This window comes from Apis florea, unplaced genomic scaffold (genome assembly GCF_048593485.1).
Source record: "Apis florea isolate Af1SG1 unplaced genomic scaffold, ASM4859348v1 contig_2274_pilon, whole genome shotgun sequence".
Classification (NCBI taxonomy): domain Eukaryota; kingdom Metazoa; phylum Arthropoda; class Insecta; order Hymenoptera; family Apidae; genus Apis; species Apis florea.
The window spans coordinates 1,307,426-1,326,319 of NW_028256550.1; the positions used below are offsets into that span (position 1 = coordinate 1,307,426).

The 18,894-nt window shown below is 25.8% G+C and overlaps 2 protein-coding genes across 3 annotated transcripts in view; one reads left to right on the top strand and one right to left on the bottom strand.

The window, feature by feature from the left end:
• Tk (tachykinin) overlaps positions 1–12,281 on the bottom strand; it is a 27,508-nt gene extending 15,227 nt beyond the window's left edge. For both annotated transcript variants that reach the window (XR_015290666.1, XM_012488759.3), the window contains exon 1: positions 12,124–12,281. The gene's annotated coding sequence lies outside the window, so the exon portion shown is untranslated. The remainder of the gene's footprint in view (positions 1–12,123) is intronic.
• A 3,164-nt stretch (positions 12,282–15,445) lies between these two features.
• Positions 15,446–18,628, top strand: Ttc1 (Tetratricopeptide repeat domain 1). The gene is made up of 5 exons (XM_003695301.4): positions 15,446–15,617; positions 16,315–16,827; positions 16,922–17,098; positions 17,179–17,361; positions 17,440–18,628. The coding sequence occupies exons 2-5, from the start codon at positions 16,531–16,533 to the stop codon at positions 17,617–17,619; spliced, it is 837 nt and encodes a 278-aa protein (XP_003695349.1). The 5' UTR covers positions 15,446–15,617; positions 16,315–16,530; the 3' UTR covers positions 17,620–18,628.
• The last annotated feature ends 266 nt before the right edge of the window (positions 18,629–18,894 follow it).

The window sequence follows — 18,894 nt, forward strand, 5'->3', positions numbered from 1 at the left end:
TATAATATAATAAATATATTTTGAAACATTATGAAATAAAATATTATACGTTTTCTAGGTTAAACAATTTAATAATTTTTTCGATTTAAGAATTAAGTTTTCGACGAAGTGAAAAAGGAATCTGCAAGAATCTGTTTATAAAGATATGAGAAATGAAATGGTTTGTGTTCAAATGATCGATTTAAAGTCTCATATTACCCTCATATCTTGTGTCATTACAATTTTATAACTTCGAATCATCGCGCATCAACTGATATTTTCATTCGCTATTGAATTATTATTATAATACAACGTGCCTAGTTTATTTTCGAGCACGAATAATATAAATTGATAAAATGAAAGTATAAAAAAAAAAAAAAATAAAGTACGAAAAATCTGAATAAAAATGAATAAAAACGTTTCAAGCAAAAATACGTTAAAAGATATATATTACAAATACATATTTTTTTATACACTGATGAATGAAGTTGTATTATATCAACTTCAATTTTTTCAAGTGGAACCATACAATTTTTATCGCACTTGTTATTTCTTAAAAACTTTTAAATTATTTCTGTCGAAAAATTTTTAGCTCGAAAAATATTTTTAAATAGATATTACAGTTTTATAAAACTTACTGCTACGAAAGACAAGAATTATAATATCAATATCACTTTGCATGTTCCTTGACTTTTATATCCTAACTTTTCAACTTATAATATTTCACTAACTAAAAATTAAAAATTTTTTCGATACAAATAATTCATGAAAATTGGAAAATTTAAAAAAATTAAAATTGACTTTTCTGAATAAAAAAAATTATTAATATCGCACCAAGTCTTTATATGAAACGATTTTTGTCTGAAATATTTTTTTCGTTTTCTTTCATATTTTTCGAAATATTTAAGCGGATTCGAGATACAAACCGATACATTAGATTAGAAACATCGGATGTACGTATATTTATCGATCGTTTTACGTGATATATGAATGTTGACAAACGTTACTTACCACAGAATTCGTTCCACTTGTGTCGTTCCTCGTAATTACCCGAGGTATTAATTATTAATCAGAGCAGATTGTTGTCTTTCGTATCGATTACGAGTTCAGTTACGATCATGTTGTGACTTTTCTCAACAGAGAGAAAAATCTAAAGATTAAAGAAACTGCTGCATCGATCAACATTTCCGTGTTGGCCACATTTCCAAAATTTTATAGATGAATGCGGTTATTAAAATGGAGATACAAAAGGAAACTATGATATTTATGTATGTATATATTGCTACTTGAAAAAAGAAAATTAATTTTTATTACAATGAAATTGTTCATTGTAAATAAATTTGATATCATGTTTTATCAAATTTTTATTAAATAATTAATTTTATTAAATGGAAATTGCCAAAGTAAATTGCCAATTATAAATATATAAATATTAATTTATGAATTTCTATTATTTACTCGAGAAAGATTTTTGTTGCTTTTTTTTGTGGCGGAAAAGAAATATAAAAAAGAAATTTTCATTCGTTGGATTATCTGTCTTATTTTGCTTAACAAAGAGAAAAATTGTAAATAATAATTTTATAGAAATTAGGATTTCGAGAAGTGACAAACTGTTCTTTATGTTTTTTTAGTTTTAATGAAAATTATATATGATTAGATAATAAAGAAAAAATTCAAAGAAAATTAAATTTGAACGTGAAATTTTCATTTGCAAATTTTTTTTGGAAATATTTTTCCCAAATTAATCGTATTAAGAAATTCATAATTGTAATTATAATCCACATCCAATTTTAAATCTAACAATTGTACAGCAAACGTTATATCTTTACACAGGGTGTCTCACGAGAAAATTGAATAATTGAATAATTACTGTATCTTTGATAAATCAACCTGAATTAAAAGAATATCACATGTATGTTTTAATTTTGATTTTGATTCATTTCAAAAAAATAGATTCTACGTATAAACAACTGGAATAATAATAATAACCTTTTATTTTTTATTTCTTACATCTTTTTCTTATATCTTTTTACTTATGTATGAGTTAAAGAAGAGAATTCTTATCTCATAAATATAAATCTATTTCATGATGTGATAGGCTATGTTACGGGCGGTTCAAATTAAATCAATATAAATTAAATCATCAAATCAACTCTTTCAGATTAGTTTTTCTAAGATTATATGAAAACAAAATTAATAAAATTATGCAAAAAATACTAATATAAAAGTATACAATATAAAACTACACGATGCAAGTAAAGACATCAGAAACAAAATTAGTAAAATAAAAAATCATTTTTAACGATTCTTTCAGTGTATACATTTAAAAGAAGATAGAAATATGCAAAAAATTGAAAACTATTATTCTATTTCCTCTTGTATATATGGAATTTCTTTTTTTAAAATTAAATAATAAAAAAAAGGTATAAAAATTCATGCGATATGAATTTAATTACATTATGACTTTCTTTGATTCAAAATGATAAATAATATTGAGTAAATCAAACATACAGATCAAACAACTGATAAAGTTATTCCGTTTCCTCTTGAGACATTCTGTACATATAAAAGAACGATGAAACTTTTCTTGTTTTTTATCTATTTATTTCCATTTCCAAAATTACATGTATATATAATTTAAATTCATTTAAATTCAAAAATAGATGTATATTACACAATAAATAGATTCTCTTGTAATCAAATTATAAAAAAAGATCAAACAAGTCCAAAAAACGAATGGACAGTATATATATATAGATATGTAATATTATTAATATCATATATTATCATACAAAAAAGTAATAATTGCTGTAGAAAAATTACATTTGTTTTCGTAGCAGGTTAAAGCAGAGTTGAATAAATCAGAGTTTGTAATAAATCGTAATAATGCTCCAGTAATTATTAAAATGTATATAATTTATTGTGTACACAAAATGGCATAGAATTATACCAGTGGTAGTTTGGTTGTTGGTTTTGAAATGACGTGAACTAACGGCAACCAATTATAAATTCTTGAAATAATGCAGAACTACGACTGTACCCAACTGGGGATTTTTAAATTCTGGACAAATAGTTGCAGATTTTAAAATGATGTAGGACTTCATCTGATATTGTGTAAATTTAAGCATATAATTAATTACTATTATTATTTATATCGTGCATATCACATTTTTTTAATCGATGTATAATTAAAGCTTCTCCTCGAATTGAGATCAAAATCAACTCAATTCGAAAGCAAACGAAATTTATGAAATTTAATATACTATTCCGTGCAGAGGTGTATTTTTTTTTTTTTTTTTTTTGCCCCTCCCCCCCCCGCCCTTTTTTTTATTTTCGAAAGGAAAAATGATAATACGGATGTTTTATGTACGTGATTATGATCGCCATTAATTGGTATTTGGATACAACTGTTGTATCGCATATCATGTATCATACGAATTACAAGATTCTGTGATTTCAAAGGAATTCCCTATCGCGTTGAATGTCAAACCATTATTGGTAAATATTATTGGAAACTAGGTGATCGAAGCTAGCTAGCAAATGATATTTCGGTGTAATAAAATTTTATAAAAAATAAATAAAAAAAAAAAAAAGAAATATGCTAGGAAAAGAAGAATGAAATATATATGTGTATTCATATATTCATATATCGTGTATGTGATTTTCAATAAAAAGTTATATTTTTTTATAAAAAGATTCTTAGATATCTGACAATTAGATTATCTTAAAATTAACTGTTGATTGTTTCTCGATTGCTGTTTCAAGACATATTCGATCACCTTATATTTTGATTGTAAATAATAATTTTATATAAAATTATAAAAAAAATTTTAATATTTCTTTATACTTCTTCATTTTTAATAATGTTATAGAATATTTATCGCACATATGTATTTAAATGATTTTGAAAGAAAATTTTCATAATGTTTTCACATATCATTCAAATATCAAAATTTATCCAATATCATTAATGTTTCGACTGAGAATGATTTTAAAAAAAAAAACAATATCTAATTTAAATCTTGTAATCTTCAAACGATGCCAAAAATGTGATCGTTAAAAAAAAAGAAAGAAATATTTAGATGTTCCTCTTTAATTGAGATATGCTCCATGATCAAAAAAATTGAAAAGCAAAATCAAAGCAACGAACATCACATAAATTAATGAATAAATTAATTCTGATAGATTGACAAGTTATAAATAATAAAAGATTCTTTTTATCCAAAATATTGTCGAAACACTAGAAAAAACTTTGTCACAGCTATCGGTATCAAATGTCTTCTCTCCGACTGAAAAATGACTTGCTAAAACAAATTATGATATACTGTTGGTCATTATTTGCGTATGACGTATATTCACAAGTCAATTTTATTTTTTCGTATTTTTACGTTAGTTTCCACGTTTGTAATTATAATTATTTCTCCCTTTCTTTATTTATTTCAAGATAATGTTTCAAATAATTAAAGAACGGGAACAAATAAATTTTATTTTTATATTATTATTACTCGATTGAACTTGCCACACGTACAATTGCTTATTAAACGACGATAAATGCAAAGAGTGGCACAAAAGAACGAGTAACAGTATAATACGGTGTTGTAACTGTCTTATCGATAATCTCTATTCGTATGTGACACGGACAAATGTAAAAGGACACGGTTGAGGGATTCATGTCATCTGGTATGTACGCGTGGTTGAGAAGAATAAATTTGCTGGAAGATGGCTCTTCTCTTTTCTTCTTTTTCCGCTTTCTTTTTTACGTATGCACGTATATTGCCTTCAGTATATGTCGCATGACATTTGTGCGAAACATTCACGTATTAAATAACTGTCTACGTTTTTTTTTTTATATACGACGTACGAGGTGCCATGATACAACGTGCTTCGTTTCAGTAATGTTTTAATTCAAACGGTTTTCTCTTTCTCAAATCTCTTGTCGGCGAGTGGCCAGCACATTTGAGTAATAGACATTTTCGAAATAAAAAAAAAAAAAAAAGAAAACACGTCAACGAATAAGTGTGATAAATATAAAATAAATATAACGTAAGAACAACAAGAGGTAAAATTTTTAAAAAACAAATATAGTTTTTTTCGTGAATAATTTCTTTCTTTTACCATCATCAGTTTAAATACATGTTTTGTAACGAAAAGTATGTTTCACGGAATACTTATGTATCTTCAAAAACTTTCCTCCACTATTCTACTATTCCTCGAAACTCCAAGAAAAATATTTAATGAAGCATTTATCCCTTAACAAGATGTGAGTATGTTGTTGGAAGCGAACGAGTGCTTTATAGTGTATTGCATAAATATTATCATTGAAAAGTGTTGGAATTTATACACATATGTAGGGAATATTGTAACAATTCCATTAAAGAATATACGGATATTTCTCACAGTCATCGTATGAGAATATAATGGATGTTAATGTTTTTCATTTTTGTCAAACAACATTTACAGTCTAAATTATTGTTTTTCGAATACTTTGAATTCAATTCTGAGAATGCTTTAAGGATTACTGAAAAAAGAATTACGATTTTAATCCAACGCGTTAGATTAAAAAAAAATTGATTTCTTCACGATTCTTCACGATTGAAGACTGATTTTTCAAACTGCTTCACGATGCTCAATTTTTATGCTCAATAACGATTCTTTTAATTTTCTAACAATAAAACGCTCAGTCAGAGCGTTTTATATGCGCACCGTTTCATTTAACTCGTGCCATACGGCAGTTCAATCTGAGTGAGATTAAAAAAACACTTGTTTACTTTTTTAAAAGCAAGTACCTTTTAAAGCAAACGAAAAAATCAATTTTTCCTACAAAGGAACGAGGAGGAAAAATTTTATATTAAGAGTAAGAATAGGTAAACAATTTCTATAAACGAAACGAACGTTGTTAAATAAAAAAATTATTAAAAATTTACATCGATGTATTTTGATTTAATAATTTTATATTTTTTTATTATTGTAATAATATTTAATTATTCAGTATCATCGCAATATACTATCATAACAAACAAATAACTCGAACAAAATAAATAATATACAATTATCCTTCTTAATCCAATTTACGATGTAACAAAATAACACGAACGTAGTCCAAATGAGGTTAGAAATAACTCGAGCATCGTCGTTCCTTGTCTAAAGATAAGGAGTATAGCATCAAACTTTCTTATACATATATGTAATATATAATACGTTTAACGTAAACGCTTTTGTGGTCTCGCTTTACTTGTCGAAAGTAGTATTTATTAAATGCATCTACATTTATTTCATTAAATTCAGAAACCGATTTTAACAGGTTGATATTAAATAACAAAAAGGAAATTATCACATTGAAAAATATGTTTTAATTCGAAATTAAAATTACAAACAGATATATTTATACACAATAATACATGTGCAATTTGTATCCTTTTTTAATATATCATGTTGCTGCACGCCTTCGCATACACGACGTTCCATAATATAATAATTATAGCGTAATTAGTTTTTTGTTAATTAAATAAAACGATATAGATACTGCTTTTTTCGATTCTCTATTTATTCTAACGAATAAGTATCCAATTACAAATGGATTAGCGGCCGATTAACCCGCAATGAGAAAACTTAGCAAAAGTATGAGGTTAAGAGTTTTGAGACTGTATTCACTCCGAGCCTAGTTGATCATCGATTTGAAGCGTAAATTTGAAACGAGTTTTCGATCGACCAATGGAACTCGTAAATTCTTAGAAGAACAAATTTCAATAAAAAATTGTAATACACGCGTTTGTCGCTTTTTTTTCTTCACTTATTCTATCTATTTATTTATTAATGTATTTACTTTCTTCTATTTATTTATTTATTTATTTTGTTTTCGAAATTCAACGAAGTTATATCCTCACATACGATCTTTGCATGTTTTGTATCACATCTTGTAAAGTTCATCATAAACATCCTTCGTTCGAGTCTTGTATATATTCGATAAGTGTTGAACTAACAGTAATTTTAGATTTTGCTTTTTTTGTATATACAGATTTTTTTCTCAAAGTACTTCAAATTTTTCAAATCGTTCTATCGATCAATTTTCTCCAATCACGATATCATAAACTTAACACGTCATGATTCTTTATAGAATTATTAAAATAGAAAATATTGGAAAAAAAAAAAAAGAAGAAAAACAATACCAAAATATCTCGGTGTGGATCTTTTCGATCTCTTAGGTTAAATGAAATAAAGTTAAGTAAACAGGAAATAACAGGAATAATATTTGCTGTGGGATTCTAATTCGTGATATTATATGTTATTAAGTTTACATGATTTATTACAGTTCAAATTTTGAAATAACAAGTTAACGTGAATAAATAACTTTGAACGCGCATTACTTAAGTAATACAAGTCGATGTAAAGTCAGCCCGAATAACGATTTCCTCGATTAAATCTATAAATGTATTTCAGAAGATTAATAATTCAATGTTATTAGAAGAAGAGGAATGAATTAACGGTATAAAATAAAGATGATGATAATTGCGTAACTTTCGTTTGCATCGTTTCAACAACAAAACTGTAGAAGTTTTAATTAAAACTATATCTTAAGTATCTCACTAGATCATTATCTATTTAATGTGACTTTACATTACCATACCATAAAGAGAACATTTTTTTTAACGATTTTATATTTTGCTCGCAAATACGTGTAACAAAGTTGCAATTTATCTTTCATATTTTTTACATCTTTGCATTATTAAAAAAGAGAAAAATAATGACAAGAAGGAAGGAAGAAAAGGAGAAGAAAAGGAAAAAGGAAAACAGATGTACAAATGTAAGAAACAATGTCAGGATAAAATCATGTGTCATACTTTAACTCTATATTTAACTCGAAATATTCCGTTTCTAAATTTCTTCCGTTTTTCAAGAAAAAATATTGAATCATATCTGCCAACTGATATAATTTATTATTAAAAATGTACGTTTCTCCAGATTATCTTATTTATTTTATTTTATTGAGATTTTCCAATCTTACTACTTTTTACTGCTTTTAAAAGCGTACTATAATATTTAGAAGCATTTTAAATTTTAAGACAAAATTGAAATATGAAATGTAAGCTGAAAGTATTTAAAAAAAATACAGCTTTGATCGCACAATTTATTTTATTATAAATTGCAGGACCAGAAATATACATAGTTTTTTGCATAGATTTCCCTTAAAAATGTGCGTATCGAGAAGATAGACGAAATAAATGAAGAGAAAAATGCACATACATAAATTTAAAGGTTTTATACATATGTTGTATACGCACATTGATATGCAGCGAGTCGAAGATTAAACACAGATACACGTGTGATACGTGTGAAAAAAGAAGCAAGGGAACAAAGAAAATAACGAGTGAAAAGGAAATAAAGGAAAAGAGTCGGGGAAAATATAGGACAGTTCTCATTTTGTGCAAGAAGAAACAAATCGTGTTTTTTTTAAATGAGAAAACATTTGAAAGAAATTTCGTCTCTCGTTCATGATCAATAGCAAATATAAAAATTCTTGTATACTTACAGTCAGTTATTTGAAAACACGGCAAAATGAATGATGAAACGTAACGTCGTAACAGTGAATGAAACGACAAAGGACGAGACATGGCGAACCGCGAAACGAAGAAATGAATTATCAATCGGAGACGGGAAGAAATCGAGTATTCGTTCGCCGTCACGCGAACTTTCCCCGCCTTTCGAAGAAATTCGAAGAAGAAGAAAATAAAGGGATCGATAAGAGGGGAACGTCAAAGTGTTAATACACTGTTATATTGTACACGTGTATAGAAAAAGTGTTAATACTGTTAAGAAAAGTATATATATATATATATATTTTCAAATTATGCGCATTAATTAACCGCATATAGATGTTTCGCATGTTTTTACCTCGTAATAAACTTTTTCCTCGTTCATGTTAATCATTGAAACGTAGATATACGCACCAATACGATATCGTTTGTTCGTCACACTGTTTTGCTATTCTATTTACCTTGCCAGAAACGTGTCATTTCATTCGTTAAAGCTCAAGTTTTTTTTTTTTTTTATAATTACATTTTTTTTATAATTATACACAAATAACGATAAAAACAAATATGGTGACATATATATTCTATATTTTATATACAAGACGTTGTAATTTTTGAATTTTCTAGAAATCTAGATTCAATAATAAATGGACGATTAAATGTATATATAACCATTATTAAGGAATTAAAAGTTTTAAAATTTTTTTTTTTTTTTTTGTTAAATCGAATATTAAATTTTATCATGATCACGAAATTAAATAAGTTAAGTTAAATTATATTTTAATTATAAGACTAATTGTAATTCTTGAATTTATAAAAATCTGTGGCAAAAGTAAGAAAACTATTAATATAGCAGATGTATTATTATTATCTGCGTATATCGTGACCAGAAAGGAATTAAAGTTCCATGAAATTGTTGAAATTTCGAATTTTAAAGTGAATTATGAGCATATCTATCAATTTATTTCACATTTCAAGCAACTTCAAGCTTGAAATTAACTATAACTGTAAATACGATAAATAGCTAGAGATCGCAGATACTAAATTCAAAGTATTTGTATACGCTGTAGTGAAATAATCAGTGTATGGTGAAATTGATTTTAACTAATATCCTGGAGGCAAGAGGAAGAGTTGCGAGTTCAAGTGAGTACATCTCGTGTAAGTTTCCAATATGGTGATCGGTCGTTTAACTAATAGAAATATCGTGTTGAGCACCAATGATCGATCTGTCAAAGTTTGTCATTTCCCTTTTCGATCATATCTAAAAAATGATAATTTTGATAAAGAATAACGAATCATGAATTGCGTATCAAAGAATAGATATAATTTTATCAAACGAAATTTATATTATCCGTGACAAAGAAGTAAATTCTAAATATGTAAATTAACGTGATTAATTCTTTTATATAATTTTTACACGATTGTATTTTTTATCAAATTTATATTGTATTATTTTGTTAAACGTGTTATATGATGCATAAAAGATGAATATAATTTTAATATTTATAAATTTTGTGATAATTTTTAAACCATGAAATTAATATTTTAGATCAAAATTTTATTTCAAAAATTGAAAATAAAAATTTTGTAATAAATAGACTAGAATATTGTTTCGTTTCAAAGTAATTTCCGCCCCAATTTTCTTTCTTATTATTGCATTCATATTTAAACAGGATGTTCAAGACAAATATTTCATCAAATCGTTAATTATCACTTTTTAGATAATATTTTATACGTTAAAATGTATATAAAATTATAATATATTATATTTCTTATTAAATTATAAAATTTTATGAAGAATAACATAGCAATTTTATGTGATAAAAGAAAAAGTAATATTTTAAGGTTATGTTTATAGGATTTTTTTAACTATTCTGCATTTAATTATTCGTCCATTCTATCTCTAGTTTATCGTGATTAAATTAAAACAATACATACAAATGTTAAAACTATAGATGGATATTATATTTAGAAATCGTTTGAGATTTCATTGTTTCATATAATGGAGTTTCAAGAAAGTAATTACTTCGATAATCAACGGCCGATATTTGTCCAACATTAATGGTTGAGAAAAACGTCTTAATAATAATTTTCCAATGTTATAACTATATTCAATATTGTTCAATATCTTAAACCTTGAAATAGATTAGTCAAGTTACTCGAAAACCAACTTGATTCCAAACAATTCGACTTCCTGTTCACATTAATTCCTTATATTTTTATCCTTTAAATTTAATATTGCGATACGAAATTATTATTTTCAGCGATATCTTTTTATCATTTCTAAAAATATTCTAAAATTTTGTTTTTTCGCTTCATTTCTGATAAATTCGTTACAGATTAACACGTAATCATTTTTCGATTATATTTTATTAATTATAATTTAATTATCACGCAATTGATTCGATCGAAGTTTATTTATTTTAAATCAGAAACTTTAATAAAAAATGTTTCAGAACAAATGAAATAAGTTCAATAAAATAAATTCACATTAGTCAAGAAATTGCTTGAAATTGTTTGAAGCAAATAAATTTGCAAATTGCCAAGAATGGAACAAAAAGTTGAAAAACTTGAAAAATTCATATTCAAATGTTATTGAATTCAAATTGTTTAAATTCAATTAATTTCATTCTAATCTGAACGAAGCTTTTTTCCATGCCGAGTTTATGATTATAAATAATTATTTTATGTTGCATTTAAAACTCGGATATTTTTCGATTCAACGTATTTCTACTCGGCAGCCTGTTGCTTTATAAAAAGCAACGACATAAATCGTGCACCATTCGTTTTTATTTTACCGTATTATATAAATTAACAAAAATATCTGTTTTCTTTTTCTTCTTTCAAAAATTTCAATACATAATTAAATATAAATTTATGTTTCTCCGCTGCTTCTTTGGGATTATCGTTAATTTTAGATAACATGATATATTATTATTCAGATGATTGAATTGATCCTTTTTTAAATAAAAAAGAATATATAAAATTTGATAATATTAAACTTTTATATAAATATTGTTTCTAAAACAATTTATTAGGTATTCTACTAATAACTTTTTCTAATTTCCTGTAAAACTTTTCTTTCTCCTTTTTTTTTTTTTTACATCATACGTATAATAACACATATCTTTGTGTATGTAAAAGCATGGTCCAACTTTAGCTCTAGCTTTAATTCTGATAAAGGTTGAGCGCATACCTGGAAGGGTTTACGAATGAAAGAAGTATCTACTCAACAAGATATAAAAAAAAAAAAAAATATAAACATCAAGGAAAGAAAGGATAAAAAATATTAACGTTAACGTAAACATGTTTTAATACATGTTTCTGAACTTTTGAAACTTATTATTTAATTAAAAGTTGATATATTTCTTGCATTCGTTTAAAGCGATTCAAATGGGACTTATCGCTTCAAAAACGGCAGAATTATTATTGAGAAAATATTTAAAATAATGATCGTATAAGAAAGAAGAAGAGGAGAAAATTTTTCAAAAACAATTATCAAATTCGTTTAAATATTATTATACACGTAACGAATATATACGACAATTTTTTCGTTATAAATAAATAATAATTGATAATTGGATGAAATTAGAAACATGCCAATTTTATTTTTTACCTTCGTAAATAAATGCAAAGATGTCCTTGTCGATTGGATAACTGGTTACTCGTCGCCGATTACCTCGAAATAAAGATTCTTCCTCGACTTAAGAAGAAAGAGCAGAGGGTGATTCAAAGTTGAGACCCGATCGACGTGACGGACAACGATGTACTGACGCTCCGCGTGCTTCACCTTTACATAGGCAGGCGTAGTGACGTCACGGATCTGGGGGGACCAATGAGAAAACGAAGCTTGCACCACCATTGGGGATAGAAATCTAACCCCGTACCCCTTTTGTTGCAAATATCTCAACTTGTAGCTATCTCGAATACGTAATGTTTGGGTAACCACCGATTTCCTCTTTGTACTTTTCCTCTTCTTTATCCGCTTTTTCTTCTTTTTTTCTTTTTTTTGTCTTCCTCGTATTTTTATCGGTGAAAAGCTCATCTGATTCTTGATGAATTCTCTTATACAATTGAATTAATCGAATTAATATTATTAATGAAATTTTTCATTTAAGAAGTAAAAAGATTGTAAAAAAGAAGTGTTTTATAATTTGTTGCAATATTATTATTCGTTGAATAACTGATTATATTTAAGAATTAAGAGTAGGAATTGAAATTAATTGTATTATTTAAGATTTAATTATATCAAGAAACTTATGATCAACAATATTCTTCTCGAACTTTGTGCTTTTTCGTATTAATCACAGATTCGCAGATATATTAGACATTAAGCAATGGAGTTTTCTTACTATGCAATTGTTTGCTTTATCGCTTTTATTAAATTCATCATTAACAATAAATTCTTTTTCTCTTCCTTCTTAATAGCCATACCTTTAGTTTACATTTATTCTATCGAATATTCTTATTTTACACAAATATAACGATTATTGAATTTTCGAAATTGCATTGTTGATCAACTGAAAATGAAACTACTCGATCGCGTTGTTTTTTGGTCACTTTACAACTGTTTTTGAGTTTTAGGTTCACGAATATTCTTTTAAATACAAAATTGTAAATTTACAATCAAATTTACTTGAAGATCGAATAATGGATATAAAAATCAAACAATTTTCATACAATCAATTATATATATATATATATATATATATATATATATATATATATATATTCATGGAAACAATGAAAGTACAAAAATACAAGCTACTTGAAATCATTTTCATTTGTTAAAAAAGGTAAAAAATTAACTAAAAATAAAATATCTAGCCTAATATGATCTACCATTTCAGTTATCTATATCGAGAAAAGATAATAGTTTCATAAATGAAACGAACATATTGTTTGTTTCAACAAAGGCATCTGTTTGCAAGATTTCACTGATAGGTGAGTGCTTTTATTCTCGATTAAATCATAGAACAGAGATATCACATTAATACTCTTTAAAAATTTGAAGCAGTTCGAACGGTTATCTACCCCATTTCTATTTCCAAGAAGAATAATTTTCCTATAAATCGAATCAAAATTTCATAGTTTTACACTTCCAGTTTTACACTTGCATGCGAGTGTAATAATATTTAAATACACATAAATTATATCGTTTTGAATCTCAAAACAAAAAATAACAGATACGTAATTATCAACATAACTTATCATTTAAGTTAATTCTAAAATTCTTTTTTGTATTATAAAAGTAAAATAATTATGGAATTAAAAAATTATAGAAATAAGAAAAATATTTATCTATTTTTTAAAAAATAAATCAATTATCTAAATAATAAATTAGCTATCTTAAAACTTTTAATTATCAGTAAAAGAAAGAAGAAGAAATGAAGTTGGAAAAATTCTAGCATTTTCGTAGAGTTGTTTGAAAAGATTTGTTAGTGCGGCAGTTTATAAGAAAAGAAACTGATATTAGAGTTATACGCTCGATCTACCATGATGGCGCACGGTCGTGCGCCGTTACCATCCTCTAAGAAGAAAAATATACCCTTGTGACCACTGCTTGCGCTTTGCCCGATTCTCACAGAGTATAATTTCGACTGTAAAATTTTTATCTATCTTATCGTGCCGTATTTGTAAAATAATTGCATTGTGCGTTATCGGGAATTATATTTTTCTTTTTACACCTGAAATATGTACGCACATGAAAGAAATATTTATATAAAAGTTATATCTATGTAAAAGTTATCGTAATATCGTACATGGTGTGGTTGGTGCGCTAAAAAGTTCGTTAAAAATCTCACGTTCATTATACGAAACATTTATAAAACTGAATGAAACGAAACGAAGCAATTCTTGATACGAGATAATTCTGTCGAAAAAAAAATGTGATTATCTAACATGTATATAGAGTGAATTAAAATTTATAATACAAGAAATTCTATGACTTAAAGTATATAAAATAGCAAATTGTATCAAAAATATTGTTTTCGAAAAAAAAAAAAAACAAAAGGTAAAATCAAGAAAATAAAGAAATTATTCTTTTTCTATTTGATAACTTATTTTTAAGAAAATTAAATAGATTTTGAATAAAATGAAATTTGATTTTTAAAAATAAGATATTAAATAAAAAAAATCTCTTCACTTATATATATACAGTTATTTTAATTTATTACTAGTTTAATTAAAGATAAATCAAAAATCTAAAGATTAAAGATAATTAAATTTATGAATTCTCACATTCAAATTTTTCAAAAATAGTACTTCCAATATATTATTATTTTTATTTTCTATTTTATTTTATATTCTAAAATCTTTCCAATTTTAATATCAATTTTAATATCAAGAATTTCGATTCACCTTGTATGTGTTACAAATTATAAAAACTTGTGAAATATTTGCAAATAAATATTAAATTATATTGAATTAACAATATAATTGCGATCGTAGTTTTTCTTGAAGTTTATCATTATTCAAATTGATAACTATAACGTTATCTTTCTAAAATAATATTAAAATTATATAATTATACGTTTTTCTTGCATAATATTGTAATATATGCCAGTGATGATAAATAACATATAAATGCAAAAATAAACAGTGACTTCAGAGTGACGTATCTGATAAAACTTCTCTTCTGATCGAAATTTTACTAGATGTAATAGATCAAGCTTGTGATAAAGAAAAGCCGCAGGCTGCAATACCAGAATCCTTATTTATCTCATTCCTCCTTAAAGACAGTTTAATAGTTCATGACCTAAAATCCTGTTTATCATTTTAACGGAAATGAAATCCTTATGTACAATCCATTTTCGCCGAATTACTCATAGTTACTATCGAACCATAAATAGTATTTAATTTCAATATTTTAATATTATTGTGATGAAGTTCGTCAATTGTATCTTTTTTCTTATTTAAAAAAAAAGATAAAAACAAAAGAAACACAAGAGAATCACAAAAATCGATTCAGGTGTATTGAATTATCTACAAAATTAAATTAAATTATTTTTCGTTAAATTATTTATTATTTATTTATTATATTTTATATTTTATTTACAACTATATAACTCAGAATATGAGCAAATAACTTATTGCATACTCGACGAGCTGGTAAGGTTAATGAGACTAGAGCACGTACTTACAATATTCCTAGGTTTACTCTGATCATTTCTAGTTGGATATAATTTCTCCTCTTTCATTGTTCCATACACGTACAAATAATTTATTTTCCTTTGAACATAATTTATGCTATATTGAAATATGCATAAAGTATAAAACATAAAAAAAGAAAAAAGAATAATTTAATAATTATTGTCTTTATTCATTAATGAAACATAAAATATTTATAGTAAAATATATATATATATATATATATATATATATTATAGAAAAGAATATATATACATTCTTTTTATTAGAATAGTATTAAAATAATATGATTTTAAACTAGAGTTTCATATTGTTTATGTACTAAATAAAAACAAACATAAAAATTTATTATAATATCAATATTTACGTACCTACGAAAAAATTTAAAAGTGTAAAAATATGAAAATATATAATATTAAATAATAATATAAAAATACATACATTAAATATTTAAAATAAACTATTCATTGCATTATTTAATTTATTTATATTCGTAAAAATTATGAATTATATTTGCTACGTATAAATAAAATTTTTTCTGTACATGGAAAACATGAATTATTTTTTTATCAAAATAACAAAAATCATTACCTATTTTGGATTTTCTCTTGAATGGTTTATTTTTATTAAGAAAAGTTATATATTTCCTATGTTATAGATAAAAGATCGGAAATAGATGTCATTATAGTCGCATAAAGCGCTCTCTGATGACAAATGCGTGAATTACGAAGAAACGTCAACGTAATCTCCAACCATAGTTGACATACAAGTTCAGAGTCGTCTGCTTGTGCATGTAATGCTGTAGTTAACCTTAATGATTGGTTGTATACGTTAAGATCAGGTATTAAATCATCACGTAAAAAACAACGCCGCGATGGACGACAAATCTGAACGTTTAAAAACGAATGAAGAAATTATAGAAGAGCTTACGAAAGATCTAGAAAGTTCTTGTATCAAAGAAAATGATAATTATACTACGTCAAACGACAATATCCAAGAATCGAAAAATGGTAATCTATCGAATGATTGCAATGAACGTATAAAACGAAACAGTAATGATGATGATAATTGGGAAACAAAGTGTAAAGGGGATGCAAATCATGAAAAAGATAATATGGATGAAGAGATATTAAAAGAAAGAGAACAAAATCTTTCTGAAGAAGAAAAAGAAGTTTGTATTTATTTATATAATTTTTAGATTTTTTAGAATTTTAAAAATGATAAAAACACATCACAAAATTTATATATTTTTTTTCTTTTTTCAGACTCTTAAAGCAGAAGCAGAAAAATATAAAAATGAAGGAAATGATTTATTTAAACGCGAAGAATACCTTGAAGCAATATCTGTTTATACGCAAGGAATTCAAACTTGTCCATTAGCCTATAGTAAAGAGAGATCCATTTTGTATGCCAACAGAGCTGCTGCAAAGTTAAAATGTTTGGTAATGCTATTATATGAAGAATATACTTTTCAAAGAAACAATTTTTTAATTCTAATATTTATATAATATTATTTAAATAGGATAGAGAATCTGCAATATCTGATTGCACGAAAGCTATAGAATTAAATCCAAGTTATGTGAAAGTATATGCTAGAAGGGCTCGACTATATGAAGAGACAGAGAAATTAGACGAAGCTTTGGAAGATTTCAAAAAGATTTTAACTTTTGATCCTGGTCATACAGAGGCAAATTATGCAGTTCGAGTAATTATGAAAATATATTTTTTTTATTCTGTAATATTCATTATTAATATTATTTATTAACATTAATTTCTTTCACAGAGATTACCTCCATTGATTCATGAAAGAAATGAAAAATTGAAAGCTGAAATGTTGGGAAAATTGAAAGATTTAGGAAATATGGTATTGAAACCTTTTGGACTTTCCACGAATAATTTTGAACTACAAAAAGATCCAAATAGCGGTGGTTATTCTGTGAAGTTTCATCAAAATCCTAGATAATACAATAATTGATATATATATTAAACGTCATAAGAATGGATTTTGAAAACATGTCACGGAATATTGATACATACATACCTATGTAAATTCTGCTTGAATGGTGTGTGCTTGTTGTAATAAAAATATAAACATTATAATAGATATTTAGACGAAGATATTGAAATTTGTATTTGTATATAGAAAAACGTAAAATCGTAAAATCTCGTTCGATTTTACGACGATACGAAGTTAGCTTATTTCACTACCAATTAACATTTGATAAAATTTGTTTCAAAACTTACAATATTGTGACTGATTACTCGAATACGGCACAAGATTTACGAATTATAAACGGAGTAAGTATACGTTCTTACGTTCATCATATACGGCGTAAAATAATTATTTATTAGATTATTTACTTGTCATATATTTTGACACATCAATTTTATTTACAATTGCATGTCGCTTGTTACATTGTTGATTTATAGTTTCCTTGGTATCTACTCCAATTAATGTTTCGATCGATGAGCGTCGAATAATTAATAAATATAACGAAAATTTTATTTGCAAAAGAATATTAAATGATAACATTTATGAATAATAAAAAAACTAGTAGATTGTGAATCCTTGATATTTTTAGCATTTATCTTTGGACGGTGACATGATTTATAAAACTCTTCCTCTCTTTTTTCGCTACATATATAATGATCTTATTTATATATATATGTACAAATTCAGCAAACTATAAACAAAAAACTATTTTTATCTTATACAATTGAAAATATAGGAAACTCGAACGAATTAACGATTTTAAAAAATACAGATGCAACGAATGAACAACAGCAGAAATCGCGTAAAGATAAGGATGGATTGTTATGTTTGCTTCCTTATACTTTGGTCTCAATATACATGTTTAGGTTCATATCCTATACATCTTTCCTTCATCTTACATGATTGTATTCATCCTATATATTTATATTCAATTTGTTATTCGTCTAAATATAGTTAAATATAGTTAATTTCATGTGAAGCTGTCTACTCATTTCTTTTTTCTCCTTTCTTTCTTCGTTAGTTATCATTAATTTATTCATTCAGTTTTCATTTTTGTTATAATGCACATAGCAGATAGTGACATTTTGATAGCGGCGCGCATGCGCATTCATCTGATACAGTTAGTATCAAAGGGATGCGAATAAAAGAAAAAAGATAGAGGACTATGTGTAGATGTATGCACGTACGCGTGCGCGTGTAGGTGGATTGGTACTTCAGGGTGGTTTCACGTGCGCGCATGCTCAC